The sequence below is a fragment of the Platalea leucorodia genome (genome assembly GCF_965183815.1).
Source record: "Platalea leucorodia genome assembly, chromosome: Z".
Taxonomy (NCBI): domain Eukaryota; kingdom Metazoa; phylum Chordata; class Aves; order Pelecaniformes; family Threskiornithidae; genus Platalea; species Platalea leucorodia.
Window position 1 is genome coordinate 3,346,900 of NC_138858.1, and position 16,166 is coordinate 3,363,065.

Below are 16,166 nucleotides of genomic sequence, written 5' to 3' on the forward strand. Positions count from 1 at the left end.
AAAAAAGGTTTTTCTCTTACGTTTAAACTGAATTTCCCGTACTTTAATTTGTGCCTAAATTGTGGATGCAAATCGTGAGCAACATCCCTGATTGCAGGGATATTTTTGGTTTCATTAACCAAAAGCACATTTAAAGCAGTACATCTCAGTTATGAGCTAGACAGGTCAGAGCAAACCTACGTCCAGGATTTAATTTATCCCAAATAGTGTTTATGATCAGGCACTTACATGATGTCTTTACTTACTGCCTTATTCACTAAGGCGATTGGCTGGTCCATTGCTGGCAATTAAAGCCATGAACGAGCAGTCATAGACCTGTGCAACCTGCGTAAATGGTTTCCTGGCAAGAAATACACTGAATAAACACAAAATTCAGCTACAGGGTTATTTAATCACACAGGAAATTTATTTTACCGGTGATTCCCTCCTAGCTGGGCGTGCAGGGGGTGGATGATCCCATCTCTGTAGCATAATATGCCAAAAAATGTCGAGTATTGCGACAACCTCACCAATTGCTGTGGTTTTTTTGTTTTGACCATGCTCCTGGCTGGCTGGTCACCAGCAGCGCGGGGAAGGTGCTGTCCCTGCTGCGTCACGCTTCAGCGGTGGTGACGGTAAGGACAGATAGGCAGCTGTCATGACGTGGAGCTCCCTTGGCCGTTTCCTCACCCCTGGACTGCGCACAGCATATACACAACAGAAATAAATAGATTGCGTAGCTAACCTTTTCTTGTAAAGAACTGCCTGTGTTTTAGGAGGACTCACACGGAATCAAAAGCATTCCAGTTGTTCACATGTTTTAGGGGATACACTTATGATGATTTATATATGTACATCTATATACAGATATATACACATGAATATATATATAAAAAAAAATAACTTTATTATGTATCTGCTTTTGCTCCCCCCCCATGGAAGCATCTCTTCTTAGAAATCACAGGAAGGACTATACAACATAATTGAGCTCTTCAAGTGACCAAGACAGAATCACTGATGCAGAGCAAAACTCCTGTGGTGTCTCATCCTGATGACGATGGTCAGCCCATCTTCTGGAGTTGCATTTCGTCCTTTTCCAAGCCCACAGATCTTGCTCCTGGGTCAGCAGATTTTAGGACACGGTTGCGGAGAGTGGCTTAGCTGGAGAACTCACCTACCACATGTCCAAATATCGGTGTTTTGCTGACCGTGGGAGGGAAAGGCAAATAATGGGAGCGAGGTGTGCCTCTGGAGGAGCCACACAGCTGGGAGGAGAAGAGCAGGAGTGTGTAGGCTGTTCAGGAGAGGGGAGTTCAGGGAAAGAAGGTGCAGGCAGCTGTCTGAAGGCTGGAAAGCTTCAGTGTTTCCAGCATTCAAGCTGGTTTCAATTTAAAATGGTTTTGTCTTCAATATTTTCTGCTTAACCATTAGGACAAGCAACCCATTTGTATGTAATTTTGTGAATGACAGTTAATATCCCCACATAACCCTTGGGCTGCAAAAACTGGGTCTGTAAGATAAATGCCAAGAAATCTACAAAAAGTCTGAGGAATTGGCTTCTTTTCCTGTGCAAAAAACAGGTCAAACCCCAATCCTATAGCACAGCGGAGATGCAGTGTGTTTTAGCGAGCCAGAGTTAAGCTTGGCAATCACCCGCAATGGATCTGTCTGTCACAAGGATTTTAGCACAGACCCTCCTGTTGCTCCACCTGCCCTTCTGTTAGCAATTGCTGTCTGAAGGCAAGCAGGGGGGGTCCTACAGGTGGAATTGAGCTCTCTTTTTGGTTCCAGACCTGCCGTGAAAACATAGCCCCGGCCAGTCTCGGAGCTCACCTCTCCCTCTGGTCAGGAGGGATGGTGGCTATCAAGGGCGTTGACTGATTGTCACTCTTGGCTTGGCAATTCCAGTAGGACTGATAAGGCCGCTTGTTTATTCGCACCTAAATCCACAAAAGGACTTATGTGATACAACATTTCTGTACCCATATGCTGGGCTTTTCCACAGCAGGTTAACGGGTACAGCCCCCTTCTAGCCCCAGGAGCACGTCCAGAGGGGAGGTGTGAAGCCAACGCGTTGCCAGCTGCCTGGCAGAAAACCTGCAGCAGGAAGGGTGGGAACATCTTTGCCGCAGAATAGCCTCTGGCCTCCTGGTTAGGATGCGGCTTTGAAACCTCTCACGGGAAAGAACGGGAAAGTGGGTCTCCCATGTCCTGGGAGTGCGCTGTGGCCACCTCACCACTGGGTTAAGATGGGCACTATCCCTTTCTGCGGGTTTCTACCTCAGGAGATGGTAGAAACCTTTGCTGCCCTTGTGATGAGCCCTTCCCGGGAGGATGCTGCCAGCAGGACCTTCCAAAGCACAAAGCAGAAGAACGATTCAGGTCTGAACACAGTTGGATCCTTGCTTTCAGTGCCTGCTGAGAGAGTGAGGTCTTCTGGGGCATGCACAGCACAATCACCAGGGCTGGGTGGTCTGGACAGGGGAGCTAAGAGGGACGGCACCAGGGGAGTTTAAGGTAAAATCCCATGGAGTTGAGATTCCAATGGGCAGCTGCCTCCTACACAGGAGTTCTCAGTGCCTAAATTTTCTGCTTAGGATCCAAAAGCTCTTTTCGAGTCAGCTCATGCAAGCTAAATATCCAAGGCAGCTGGTGCACTGGGGGAATAATCTGGGTAAACCTCAGCAAGAGCACATGCTCAGCTGCCTCAGCCCCGATCTCAGCACCAGATATGTGCTAGGCTGCCTCTGAGAGCAGTTGTTAACCTCCCAACAAAGATGAAAACATGCATCTCATTTCCTGACACCATCCGCAGAAGCTCCTACCTCTACCCTGCCACCACTGCAAGCCCTCAGCAGCTGATCATAAACAGTTTCACGTGTCAGGGAAATGAAAACGTAAGTAACGGAAAACGCGCCCTGTTTGTTTTGGATTCAATGGATGAGCACAATGACCGTGTGATAATTCCCACCATGTGTCACCTACTTATGTTTCACCTCTCTTTTCCAGCTTTCTCCAAACGTCTTGTTGCTTCTGTGCTCTGCTGCTTAGCAGAAGCTGCGTGTAGAGGCGCTGCCCATGGAAAGGTCGGTTTCCTCCACCGGCAGGACACAGAGGCAGGCGCGGAGGGCAGAAACGACAAAGGAGGGGAATTGCATTCACACGTGCTGTGAGAGGAGCTTCCCACAGTATGGCGGGGAAGGCTATGGAAGTGTTCGAGGACCTCAGCTTTTGCTACTTTTAATTTATTGCACCTGGAAAATTAGCGCTCTTGGAAATATTACGGTTCTTGTTCCATAGGAAGGAGAACTGAAACACTAATAAAGTGTTGGAAGTCATCGCTGAGATCTCTTTTTACACATCTACTGTTTCCTCGTAGTCATGAGACTCCAGAGGGGGCGCTTTTTCCTGTCTGTTTATTTTTCTCTAGTAACGCTTGACTTAGAAAGGCTGTCGTGCGTATATTTTGGCGGTGCTGATCCTTCTTCACATTACCACTGTTCTGAGATGGTTGTGTGTACTGAGGTGCTGGGTGGCTTCTAATCCCACGGATGATGACGGAAGCGCTAACTGGTGAAAACGCATCTTGAGTATCTCAAAATAAGCATTTGCGACCGAAAGCTAGTGTGTGTTCTTGTGACTATAGGCGCCCAACTCTTTTTTGCACAGGAACGTTGTATATAAAAAGAGGAAATAATATTTGCCTGCATCCCAGCAGGTTCCCCTGCTTTGAGATCGGTGCTTAGAAGTTACTTGGAGACTTCGCAGAAAGCTTCTCCTTGAAAGCAAAGTAAAAGGCACCTTTTAAGGCAGGTAAATGGAGAGCTGCACGCAAAATTACAGCTCGACAGTTTCCAGCCGTGTAAATATTTGTGATAGTTCAAATATTTTCCTCTTTCCATCTGGGTGAAATCCTAGCTTCAAAGCTTGGGTTTTTTTAATGCTAAACAAGAGATCCAAAAATAGCCTCCTGGTCAGGGCACTGACACCAGCAGTGAGTTCTTGCTCTGCTCCGCTTGTTTCTAAACGCAGGGTTGAAGGCGGACTCTCTGGTGCCGGGGAGGTGCCTGGACACCAGGCTGCTCGCAAAGATGTTTGTTTATTTATTTATTTTTTTCCCCCCACTCTGTCGCACTTTTCTCGACGAGCCTTTTGCTGCCAATGGGTACCACTTTCAGGAAATGTTTCAGTTTTGTTGAAGAGCTGCTTTGTCAAATTTCCCAAGCGGTTCTAGCTGCAAACGCAGCTTTAAATAGGAAAAAAAAAAAATTCTTTTATTTTAACAAGTAAGTCTTTGATTTTTTTTTTTTTTTTAATAATGGTGGAATAAATACCAGTTGCAATTCATAGAGATGAACCTCTCCGGTCTCCTCCTGGACAGCTCTGCCGTGCGATGTGCTGCTCTCTGCTCGCATCCTCAACCGCCATCTAGCTGCGGCCCTGGGCCTGGCTCCCTGCGCTCGCCCTGGCTGGCTCCTGCTCTGCCAGCACCGCTGGCCTTGAGCCGAGGGTTCATAAAACCGCGCCCAGGCTCCAGCGTCAGCCTTTCCCGAAGAGAAGAGGTCTCTTCCCCGGACCGCAGGGCCTCTGCCGCGGTTCATCCCTCAGGGCGGCGGGCCCGGCGCCATTTTGAGGCGTCCGGCTTGGGGCTGCGGGGAGCCCCGCACCGGTGCGTGTCTGCACAGCCCCGCACACAGACACGAGGAGGCTGGCTGGTGCACACGCACGTTTTATTGTTTTACCTTCGCACCTCAGGCTGACAGGCGCGGCTGAGCCGCCCTGACCGCCCCTTCGCCGCCGCCCCTTTGCCGACGATCCCTCCGGCGCCCTTCGCCCCGCTCTCGGCGCGGCACCTCCGCGACGCTCCCTGGCGGAAATCCCGCCCGCGCTCTCGCGAGAGCTGCGGCTGCCCCGCCTCCCGGCCTGCCCCGCTCTTTCTCTTCCCCGCCGCCGCCCTGAGGTGAGGCAGCCATGGCGCCAGCGGGCCGTCACGATCCGGCCCCATCCTGCCCAGGGCGACCCGGGGAGGCGATGAGGGGACGAGGGCTCGGTCCGCCTCGCCGGACGCCCTCGGTATTTGCGGGGCTGGCGCCGGGGAGGACGGGGAAGGGATGGAGATGGCGGAGCTCGGGGGTGGCCGGCGGTGCGGGGTGGAAGCAGGCCCTGGGGAGAGGCCGTGGCTGCGGTGATGACTTTCTTAGGACACCTTTGGATTTAATTGTGAAAAGAAAGCGTAATTTCTGAGCGGCTCCTTCAGCTGGCTATCGGCAGTGAGGTAAACAATCCAGGTTCTGCGTATCTGTGTTGGAAGCTTAATATATTTTTTTTTTAAACTGCTTTTTTGCAGCTGAGCTCCAAAAATGGTGCGCTACTCGCTGGATCCGGAGAACCCCACGAAATGTGAGTTGTTTTGTCGTGGGCGGTCGCGTAGGACTCGGCCGAAGGCGCTGAGGTTTTTATTGCAAACGTTGTTTTTTTATCTCCGCAGCGTGCAAGTCCCGGGGATCCAACCTGCGGGTGCATTTCAAGGTATGCCGTGTAGGAAACCCGGTTTCATTTGTTCCTGGGGTTTTTTTTTGTTATATATACATGTATATTTTTTTAAGGAAGTGTCTTTCACTCGTGTCATTATCTAGTTATTTAAGGGTGGCAGTGTAGGTTATGTCCTGTGTTTGCTTTAGCTGCTTGTAATGGTTTTCATCCACAGGATCAGAAATAAGACAGTGTGTCCTAACGAGCTTCCTGACTAACACAAATAATAACATACAATAGGAAAACAGTTGTAGTGAATTTAGGAGGAGGAATTGTGAGATCGGAGATTTGTTTCATGTGCCCTACTCTGTTTAGTTGTTCAGAAAGAACATCGGGTTCATCTGATCATGCTGCTGGTCAAGAAGCATGGCAGGGGAGGCTTGGGGTGTTTGGCACGAGGATGTAGGTTTCTCTGGAAAAGGTGTAGGTACGGCAGTGAATGCAGGGCTCCTTTGAGGTAACCACAGCTGAGCAGATGCTTTTCTGCTGGGTGTTATTTAGCGTAGGTGAAAAGAGGTTTCGGTTGTTTTGGTGTGGTCTTTTATTGTGATCAGGTAGGACTATAGTTGTTCTCTGACTTGTGCATTTAGTTTGCTACTTTAAGCGCTGATATTTTATTCTGGATTTTTCTTTCTGAGCCTTTTCCTCTCTCCCCTTTATAATTCCCTTACAGATAGAATTACATTGTTTGTAGCTTGTTTGTGTAGCTTGTTTTCTCATGGCTTCCTCTGAGGTGCCATATTTGACGTTTTAGTAGGAATTTATCTTCCAGGCTCCTGCTTTTTTGGGTTAGTGGCCAAGGAGGAGCTATGAAAAGTGTAAATATTCAAACTTTAATTTTGCTGTTTGGAAAGAGCTACCCATTAGGTAAAAAACCAATAAAGACATGCCAGAGCTGCAGGTTCAGTAATGGAAGCTATACCAAGGGTTAGAAAAGTAGGTGGCAAAAAAAAAAATGCTAATTATTCTTCATTCTTCAAATTTATTTTTTTGTGTGAGTGCTTCTTTTAAATTGAGTATGTAGCGAAAAGAATAGGATCTAGGAAAGGGAGAGGAGTGCTTTTTCTCCCATTGTAACTTGGAAAGATCTGCTAAGAAGATCTTTGTGTTGCCAGAACACCCGTGAGACTGCCCAGGCCATCAAGGGCATGCACATCCGCAAGGCCACCAAGTACCTGAAGGACGTCACCCTGAAGAAGCAGTGCGTTCCCTTCCGCCGCTACAACGGAGGAGTTGGGAGATGCGCCCAGGTGAGGTCTGAGATGGAAACCTGGGAAGGACGCTGTGGCTGGTGAAAGAAGAGAGAAAAGGTGGTGTTGAGATGGCGTGGAGAATAGTCTGTTGATGTTAGCGTTACATAGAAGCTTAAGGGGGAGAAAAGAGCTACTCTTAATTACAGTACAGCAAGAGTTGCATCAACTTCGTTGACAGCCGCTGGACATGAGCCAGCAGGGTGCCCAGGTGGCCAAGAGGGCCAGTGGCATCCTGGCCTGTATCAGGAACGGTGTGGCCAGCAGGAGCAGGGAGGTGATGGTGCCCCTGCGCTGGGCACTGGTGAGGCCGCCCCTCGAATGCTGTGCTCAGCGCTGGGCCCCGCACCCCAAGGCGGCCATGGAGGGGCTGGAGCGTGGCCAGAGCAGGGCAGCGAGGCTGGGGCAGGGGCTGGAGCACAAGGCTGGGGAGGGGCGGCTGGGGGAGCTGGGGGGGCTCAGCCTGGAGAAGAGGAGGCTGAGGGGAGCCCTCATCGCTCTCTGCAACGGCCTGAAAGGAGGCTGGAGCCGGGGGGGTCGGTCTCTGCTCCCCAGGAACAAGCGATGGGACGAGAGGGAACGGCCTCAAGCTGCGCCAGGGCAGGTTTGGGTTGGGTATTGGGAAAAACTTCTTCCCCCAAAGGGCTGTCAGGCCCTGGCCCAGGCTGCCCAGGGCAGGGGCTGAGTCCCCATCCATGGAGGTATTTAAAGGATGGGTAGATGTGGTGCTGAGGGACATGGTTTAGTGGTGGGCTTGGCAGTGCTGGCTTAACGGTTGGACTCAATGATCTTAAGGGTCTTTTCCAACCTTGACGATTCTATGATTCTATACTTGCAGTGTTGCTTGATCAAACTTAATTATTTTGCTATGCAGCCTTAATAAAAGGGGATGTAACGGCACATTAATGGTGCGTAAAGGGCAAGTTGTATTGTACCAGGACAGAAAGGGAACTCTCTCCTTCTTCCAGGCCAAGCAGTGGGGCTGGACGCAGGGACGCTGGCCTAAGAAGAGCGCGGAGTTCTTGCTGCACATGCTGAAAAATGCGGAGAGCAACGCTGAGCTGAAGGTAGGGCGCGTGGATGTTGCTAAGTGCACAGCGTTGGTGTCGTGCTGGGTGTCGGCACTCCTGAACTCGGTGTCTCTCACGTGGAAGGCCTGGTAAGGCCTGCTTTGTAGGTGAGGCTGAATTGCGTAGAAGCTTTTGGTTTACTGTTCGTTTGAATTAGGCTGCCTGCCTTTTTCAAGCTAAAAAGTGAGTAATAATTTTTCACAGGTAGCTAGCTTGTACACAGTTATCAACTGTTTAGAAGAAGTGTGGTTTAGACCTCTTAAAATCTACAAAACAAGATCTGTGGGCTCTTGGTCAGTTTGTATCCTTGTAACATACTTGGCGCTTAATTTGGTAATTTTGATGGCAGTGATGACCATCTTAGGACACCTTTGGAATAACCGTGAAAAAAGAATTGTTTCTCTCTGAGCCATCAGCATCATTTTAAGTCCGTTGTGACGTGTAGAAGGGTCGTTGGTGTTTTTTGCCGTCAGCTGGAGCTTGCTTGGTAAATACTCGGTTCCGTGACACTGCCAGGTTAAGCGGCTTTATTTGCCGGCAGCGATGCGTGCAGGGGGCGGTTATTGGTGCTCTTGCTGTGATGATTTATTTGAAGAGAAAACCGAGTCACGAGTTTTGTCTCCTAGGGCCTCGATGTGGATTCTCTGGTCATCGAGCACATCCAGGTCAACAAGGCTCCCAAAATGCGCAGGCGCACCTACAGAGCGCACGGCCGGATCAACCCCTACATGAGCTCCCCCTGCCACATCGAGATGATCCTCACCGAGAAGGAGCAGATCGTTCCCAAGCCAGAGGAAGAAGTTGCTCAAAAGAAAAAGGTACCGACGCGTCCTTGGTCGTCTTTTAATTAATTAAAGACATCGAAGCGTGAATGCTTCGCGTTTTTTGCGCAGAGGGGTTGCTGTGATGACTCTCTTAGGACACCTTTGGAATACCCATGAAAAAAAAAAAAATATGAAGTTATTTCTGAGCAACCTCAATATTTATCGTAAACACGGTGTTGAGAACGTAGGAGAGCACTTCTCGGTGGTTCCTATGGCGCGGGTGGCTCGTTCCTCTGTCCCAGAGCAGTTACAGCGTTCCCCGTTCGTGCCGTAAAGGTGCGATGCGTTGCGGCGGACGTTGAGCCGACAGCCTGTCGGCAACGTAGTACGTGTAAGGACGCTTAGGTACGATTAGCAGAGCATTTTGTAAACAGATAAATTCCTAATGCTTGTCAGTACTTTTTTCAAAGGATGACGTTGTTTTATAGACTTATTTGCAAGGCGCTTTGGGAAGGCGTAGACTATCCCCGTTTTCTCACCTGCGTGTTTGTTTTCCAGATATCCCAGAAGAAGCTGAAGAAGCAAAAGCTGATGGCGCGGGAGTGAATCTGACGCGGCCGATGTACATAAATAAAATTAAAAAGACGTACTGCGTGTGCTTCTCTGCTCTTTCAAGGCTTTTGCTGCGCGCGGGTCCGCTCGGCTCTGTGTCGCCGTCAGTGGCGGGCAGCGGTCAGAAACGACGTTAGCGCTGGGGACGGTGATGACGTGCGAGCGCGATTCATACGTAAAACGTTTCATCGGGAAGAAACGCCGGTGTCCTACGGCGTTCGCTCCGCTCGCCCGTCCCGGCGGCCCCTGCGGCGGGGGCGGGGCGCTGATCACGTGGCGCGCCGCGCCTCCTCCCATTGGCGGCCCGTCGGCGGTGCGCGCCGGGCGGAAGAGCGGGGCCCGTTTCCGGTGCGGCGGCTGGGGCGGGCGGCAGCGGCGCCGGGTGGCTCCGGCCTGAGGTGAGTGCGGGCCGCGGCGGGCGCCCCCTCCTCCGGCCGGGCCGGGGCCGCTGCCCCCGGGGGCCCGGCCGCTGCCCCGAGCCCCGAGCGGGGCTGCCCGGCTGGAGGCGGCCGCCGGGGCCGGCCCGGCCCGGCCGTTTCTCCGCGGGCGGAGCGGCTGGGTCAGGCGGGGGATCCCGCGGTGTAACGGGAGGTGCGGAGCTCTTGGGTCCCAACGCGTGTGCGAGCGGAGCTTCGCCGGCTGGGGAACCTCCGCGCCCCGGCCGGGGGCCGGTACCGGGGGTCGGTACCGGGGGAGGGGGGCCCCGCAAGCCGCGCAGGTTGGCCCGGCGTCTGGGGAGCGTCCCAGCCCCGGCACCGCCCGTGGGGAAGCAGAACCGGGATGGGTGACCCGGGTTTGCCCTTCTAGACTGGGTCGTCCTTTATGGGGAGAAGAAAAGCCCTTTTGTCTGCGTAGCCTTTTTTGTTTGTTTGTTTCCATAATAACAGTTGACTAACGACCGAGGTGAAAATAGGAAACAAAGCTCGAACATACTTAAATTTGCAACATCATGCACGTTCTCTCTGCTGGGCCTAATGGATGGTGGCTTACAGAGATGAACAAAAGCCTGGATCGCAAAGAAATAAGCTTGCTCTTAAAATGGGACCATTTGCCCTTTTACTGTTTTTTTTTTTCTCCCCCTAAAAATTAATTGCCTGCTAACCAGCCAACAGAGCATCACCCAATCACAGAGGAAACTTGCAAACGATATTTAAACGTATCAGGACCGGTGTTAGGCATCCATTGACTTGCTTTTGCAGAAGTATGACTTATTTTTCGGTCCGGAATCGAGCACAGACGGTCGCTGTTACCTCAGAAAGAGCCCGGGGTGTTCCCTCCAGCCACATTCTTTAGCTAACGGATGAATCCACGACATCTTGCTGAAAATTTAGTATCCAGGAATCTCTGGCGGAGAGAGTACGTGAATCGTCTTTTCGAGTGGCTTTAATGGACTTCCTCGTTCACGTTGTCTCAATTTAAGATTCCTCTCCGACTTCAGCGATGAGCAGATCCTGTAAAAGTAGATCTGAAGTAGCCAAAGCTACGCTTGGAAGTAGTCAGCTGGAAATTGATACTCCGTTGTTCCGCAGGGCCTGGGGCTAAAAATCTGTAGTATCACTCAAAAAAAAAGTGAAACTGATCCCAGACAAAGCGTGCCGTCTGCCTCTTTGTTCTCCATCCTGGGAAGGTTTTGTTTTGCTGCTTAATGTAAGAATTCAGATGTCAGCGGCCTAGAAAGGAGGAATGCGAAGGGCAAAGCTGCGCTCTGCAGTGGAGCGTATGGAATATATTGCTCATCAGCACCGAAGGGACCGGCGCTAATCCCACTTGCCCGCTCCCAGTTGTACCTTTCTGCCCCCGCGCTTGGGCTTTCTGCTGCTTTCATCTCAGACTTCAGGCTGCCGTTTTTGAAGACGACTTCTGGTTTTGGGAGAGAGGGAAGGATTCATTTTCTAATAGTTTGTCCGATTGTATGGGATTGGTGTGGGATCGAGTGATTCCTCCTGTGCAGGAGGAAGGAAGTAACCCATATTCTCCTCCTCTCAGATCCTGACTAGGGTCCTCTTCCCCCCTCGCACCGACCTGCCCTTCAGTGGTAGCGAGCCATTAGATCCATTAGAGTCCTGCCATTTAATTTTACCTTAAATGAAAAGGGAATGAGAAAAACAAACCTTTTGAACCCTCTTATATTACAGTAAGAACTGGGCTAATATCTGCAGCTCACTGCTTCAACTGTTTTTGTGCGGTTTAAGCAAAAACTTTTATTCTCTGAATGTGCTTTTCTAAGTTGTAGCTGTAGGAAGGACGAATTAACGCAAACTTTACTCCTTTTTTGTTAAAACATCCAGAATGTTTCCCTTGTCGAGGACTTCATAACATTGGAATGCACAGCATTTTTGAAACTTTAATCTATTATCAAAGAATCTTTTATGTTTGAATATCAATTACAATCTACTCTTTTCTTAGCTCATTGCATACAAACAGTCATCCTAAGCTGTTGGGTTTTTTCCCCTCACCAGCTTTGTCGCAGATCACGAGGAAGCCATGGTGTGCATTCCGTGTATTGTCATTCCCGTTCTCCTCTGGGTCTACAAGAAATTCCTTGAACCGTACATCTATCCCGTTATCGCACCCTTCGTTAAGCGCGTATGGCCCAAGAAAGCTGTGGAAGAAAAAAACGCCACAAAACAAGGTCAAGGAGGCAGCGCTGGAAATCCACGGGCACCTTCAGCCACGAAAAGAGATCAGGAGGATGAGTCTGGAATTTATGAAGTAAGATTAATGCATTTAGCTAACCAGGGAAACTGCAGATAAACCAGCCAGCAATAGTTCAGGGTGGGCACCACAAGAGAGTAAAGAGTTGGGTGTTTTTATAGAAGTTTTTGTGGCTCTTTTCTTATGAAAGGGGGTGACCAGTACTGAGCCAGCTGGAAATAGCAGTTACTCCCAGACAGCTTCTGGTAGGTCTTGGAAGGACAGGAATTGCACCTGTTTCCTGAAAGAGCTTAGTAAATTTTATATTTTTTAATGACTGGCTATTCTTTCAGAGAAGGAAGAAGTCAAATAATTGCTACATCACACCAGATGCGTGAAGCAGAATTAAAAAAAAAAAAAAACAAAAACCACTCTTCAGCTAGCTCTGCCACTCATAATGGGGGAAAAATGTTTAGTGTGTGTAAATCATGCATTTGTTATTTATCTCTTCTAAGAAAATCCAAAGATTTGTATACGTTGTCTCTGCCCTCACTCCTCCCCCTGACCCCTCAAAGCAAAAATTATGTGTAAATCTAAAGAGATGCCATCACTTTGGTTCTGCAGATTTCTTCAGAGATCTTCACCGGCCTTGCTTCTAAAAGTAATATTCATCACCAGCTGTTACTGTTCTGGGTGTGGAGTCCTTTTTTGACATCCTGTTAATGATGCTGTCTTCTATTTGCAGTTCGAAAGCAACGGCGTTGCAAATGGAATTGCTGCAAAGAGATCCACAGGAGTTTCTGACAAGAAAACAGATTAAAGGGATTCATTCCTAAGGATTTTATTCCCTTGTGTACAGTATGAACTGCTGATATTTCTCTCACTTTGAGACGTTTTTCTTTGCACATTTTAGCTGAATAAAAGCCCCTATCACTTACAGGAGAGGGTCTCCTTTGCCACTAAAATGGCAGCTAGCACAAAACATAGTTTAAAATGTTTGAAAACTGAAGTTCCTCACTGGAACTACCTTTCATCTATGATCTATTTGGTGTGATGAGAGTTTAGGTTAACTTATGAATAAATCTAGCTTTGGAAGGTAAATGTATCTTAGCATCTTAGTTTCACTAACCGCTAGTGCAATACTTCCAGCTTTCACCTGAAAAGCTATAGCTATCCTTGACCTTGCTGAAGAACTATGAATTGCATTGTGGCAGCATAAGCGTCATGGTTAAATTATGAAGAATACGTATTTTTCATGTCAAATCTGTGCATGAGCTAAAGGAGTTATGCTATATGCAAAATTTACTTAGCTTACTTAAAGCACCAAGTCTTGATTTGATAGTTCCAGTAATTATTTTCCTTGAAACATTGTGCCTTTCTTTCCTGAAGCGGAGCAGCAGGGGCATGATGCAAGAGAATTGTTGCTTTATATTCTGTTGCAGTGATTTAAAATGGTGCAGTTCTGTCTGTGGAAAAAAAAAAACGCAACTAAAATCTCTCTAACATGCTTCTGTAATCTGAACTATAATAAACCAGGATTTTATTTAAAAATAAGTTGCTTCATACAATTGTTCTTGGGCTTCTGAGGTATAAACGGAGTGGTAACAACATCTTTGAAAACCTGTAGACAGGCCCCAGGCAGAAGGAGGTTGGCTTCGTGATAAAGAAAGTGAACTGGGAAAGTCCAGCGTTGCCTCCTCCTGGGAAGATGCATTCTGGTACTGACTTGCATCCCAACATGATGGCGCGATTGCGAAGCGTTTTAGATGTCCCTGTGCTTAGTAGGGAATAGAAGTGATAATTCCTGCTTTGACCTCTCTGCCAAACTAGAGAGTTCTTGAAAAAAAAATCAAAACAAAACCATTCCAGCAGTTCTGGATTGCTATTTAGGATTTACTGTTTTTCCTAAAGTCCTACCTAAGGTATGCTTTCTATATATGCATTCCTTGAACGATCCCCGAGGTCCAGCCGTGTTTTCCCCTAGCAGACAATTAACTGTCCCAACGACGTGTCTTGTTTCCTACCACTTCCCGGCTTTGTCAGGTCTTGTGTGAATCAGTCTGCAACGTTCACAGCTTGATGGCGGGCCCTTGTTGCTACAACCATTACTTCTGTAATGAGCTGAATCACAGAAAAATCCTTGTCAGATGTTGCCTAATGCTGTTTGCTCTCCTTTAATGAGCTAGTCTGTGAATGCGGTATTGCTGTTTCATCAGCTTTTGCATCGTCCTTGGAACATAATCCCCATCTGATCAGTGTATCACAGATAGAGCTTTCTCCTAGGCCGGTGAAGTACCTACCTTTTGTGATATTAAAACCTGGTTTTATTATTCCGAGCATGCACGCATGGTATAATTCATACATTAAAAGATAACAATACTAACTGTGCACTTCTGTGACTGCTGACAGCTCTTGTGTGGATTGTGTAGTAGAGAAGACGGGGACTGGAAAGCGGAAGCGAGGGAAAGAGGCTGCGCTAGTTTCCGCGGATCTTTGGATATTTTGCCCGTATTGTTGCAACAAATCATACCTTATCCATCAGAACTTCACCTGGTGAAAGGTGGATGTAATCTTTGCTGTGGTGGACTGGGTTTTCTAAACCAATTACCCCTCACCTCAACCCAAACAATAAATTCCTCTGCTACCACTACGGTCAAAGCTCACGCTCTAAATCTGAAAGCCGGGAACTTCTAAGGGTCTGAAATCACCTTGCAATGAGAAAGGAGTGAACTGCCTGAGGAAGTCACTCCAGAACTGAGGTCACGCACGATGTCTTTCCGATGGCTATCGAAACGATCCGTTGCAGGTGTGCAGCTGAACACGAGTACGTGTTCTTCCATCGTCGGCATTGCTGAAAAGGTTGTCCCTTCCGCTGTGCTTCCTGCCCCAGGGCAGGTAACCTTAGCCACTGCTCTAAAATGTTGGGCTTCTCATCAACAGGCCTAAGTTTTGGAGTAAGACATTCACTGCTAACAGCCATGAACAGGACAAAAAGTAGAGCAAGAGCTGTACTGGTGCAGCTTTAATTTGTAAATGTATGCAGCCGAGTGTACATAATTAATTATTTTGAGTTATTTAGGATATTATTATACAAGGAAATGCATCAGACAGTAACATGGACAACAAACTGTACAGTGAATTGGGCTGCAGGCTGAACCGGGCTTCTAGCTGCGTGTGCCACCACCGCATTTAAACACCAGTCCTACTGAAAAGACTGCAAAAAGCAAAATGGGCAGATAGTGCAAGTATCTGTTCTTGGTTGTAAAATTACTCCCTTTGCGCTTTCTGGAATGGTGTTATAGTACTTTTATTACCTGCAGTTAAACACTGATGTGACTAATCTTCATCACAAAACTTTCCTGAACGAGGCACTTCACTGGAAGTCCAGTGAAGATGTAAGATTTGATGAAGATGCAGATTTGTGTTGCAAAGTTTTCCAAGAATAGGTCGGTAATCCCATCGTGTTATGAACAGTTAAGCAAAAAATAAGTCAAAAAACAAGTGAAGGAAATGAACCGCCTGGGCCTGGGCAGGGGTGCAGGAGATCATCTGCTGGGATGCAAAGAAGCGCACAAAGCCTTATTTAAGAAAAACAAAGAGACAGAAATGAAGGAAATTCTCACATGAGAGAACATTATAGATCACGGACATTTAATTTAACTGAGAAAATTTCCGTATGTTTGTTACTCACTACAAGCAAGATTTACAAGAGGGCTTAGGCCCTAATGATGGCACCTAATGATGGCAGGTGGACATCTACCAGAATTTACTAGAGCAAGTTGGAACTTCATTTATACTGAAGACTTTTAGAAAACTGCAGAGTAGGCATCTTTAAGGACCAAAGTACTTCTGCAAATCCAGTCCTGAGATCTTCGGCATTAAAGGTATCAGGGTTTATTTAAATACTACTGAGGAAGAATCAAGAAATCAACCAATATTTGAAAATACTTGAAAAAATATTCAAATCAACTATTTTAAAATATTTTTTCTTTATGGGAAGGTCTAAATGTGACATGGTACCTTCCATGTCTTGGTTTGCACAGGTAGCTGGGTGCCAAGGACTTAAAATAAACTTAATTGAAATACACCTTTAAAGTACTGCAACTATGTGCAAAAAATTCTTAAATAAAAGTTCAGAACATTTCATGTTGCCAGTTATTTTGATGGGCCTGATCCTGCAAGCAAAGGAAATCCTGGCAGATTAAATGGAACATGATCAGACTCCAAGGATGTCTAAACTAGCAGTGAATTCTGTGCAAAATTATCTTTATTCAGATGTGTTCATAGGACACAGTTAAATTCTATCCACAAAGCTGATCTAATGA

General features: G+C 47.8%; 2 protein-coding genes across 4 annotated transcripts; both read left to right on the forward strand.

Annotated features, from left to right (window-relative positions):
• The first annotated feature begins 4,871 nt into the window (after positions 1-4,871).
• Positions 4,872-9,290, forward strand: LOC309602984 (large ribosomal subunit protein uL22). 2 transcript variants are annotated; one of them, XM_082337206.1, is made up of 7 exons: positions 4,872-4,939; positions 5,327-5,379; positions 5,468-5,508; positions 6,627-6,761; positions 7,730-7,828; positions 8,458-8,649; positions 9,154-9,290. In XM_082337206.1, the coding sequence occupies exons 2-7, from the start codon at positions 5,340-5,342 to the stop codon at positions 9,199-9,201; spliced, it is 555 nt and encodes a 184-aa protein (XP_082193332.1). In that variant the 5' UTR covers positions 4,872-4,939; positions 5,327-5,339; the 3' UTR covers positions 9,202-9,290. The 2 variants fall into 2 exon arrangements, with proteins under 2 accessions (XP_082193332.1, XP_082193333.1); XM_082337207.1 differs by having other exon boundaries at positions 4,932-5,052.
• A 2-nt stretch (positions 9,291-9,292) lies between these two features.
• LOC309602985 (UPF0729 protein C18orf32 homolog) lies at positions 9,293-15,785 on the forward strand. Of its 2 annotated transcripts, XM_082337208.1 has the most exons (4): positions 9,546-9,605; positions 10,313-10,563; positions 11,667-11,919; positions 12,587-15,785. In XM_082337208.1, exons 2-4 carry the CDS (start codon positions 10,508-10,510, stop codon positions 12,659-12,661), a joined length of 384 nt encoding a protein of 127 aa, XP_082193334.1. In that variant the 5' UTR covers positions 9,546-9,605; positions 10,313-10,507; the 3' UTR covers positions 12,662-15,785. The 2 variants fall into 2 exon arrangements, with proteins under 2 accessions (XP_082193335.1, XP_082193334.1); XM_082337209.1 differs by lacking the exon at positions 10,313-10,563 and having other exon boundaries at positions 9,293-9,605; positions 12,587-15,783.
• The last annotated feature ends 381 nt before the right edge of the window (positions 15,786-16,166 follow it).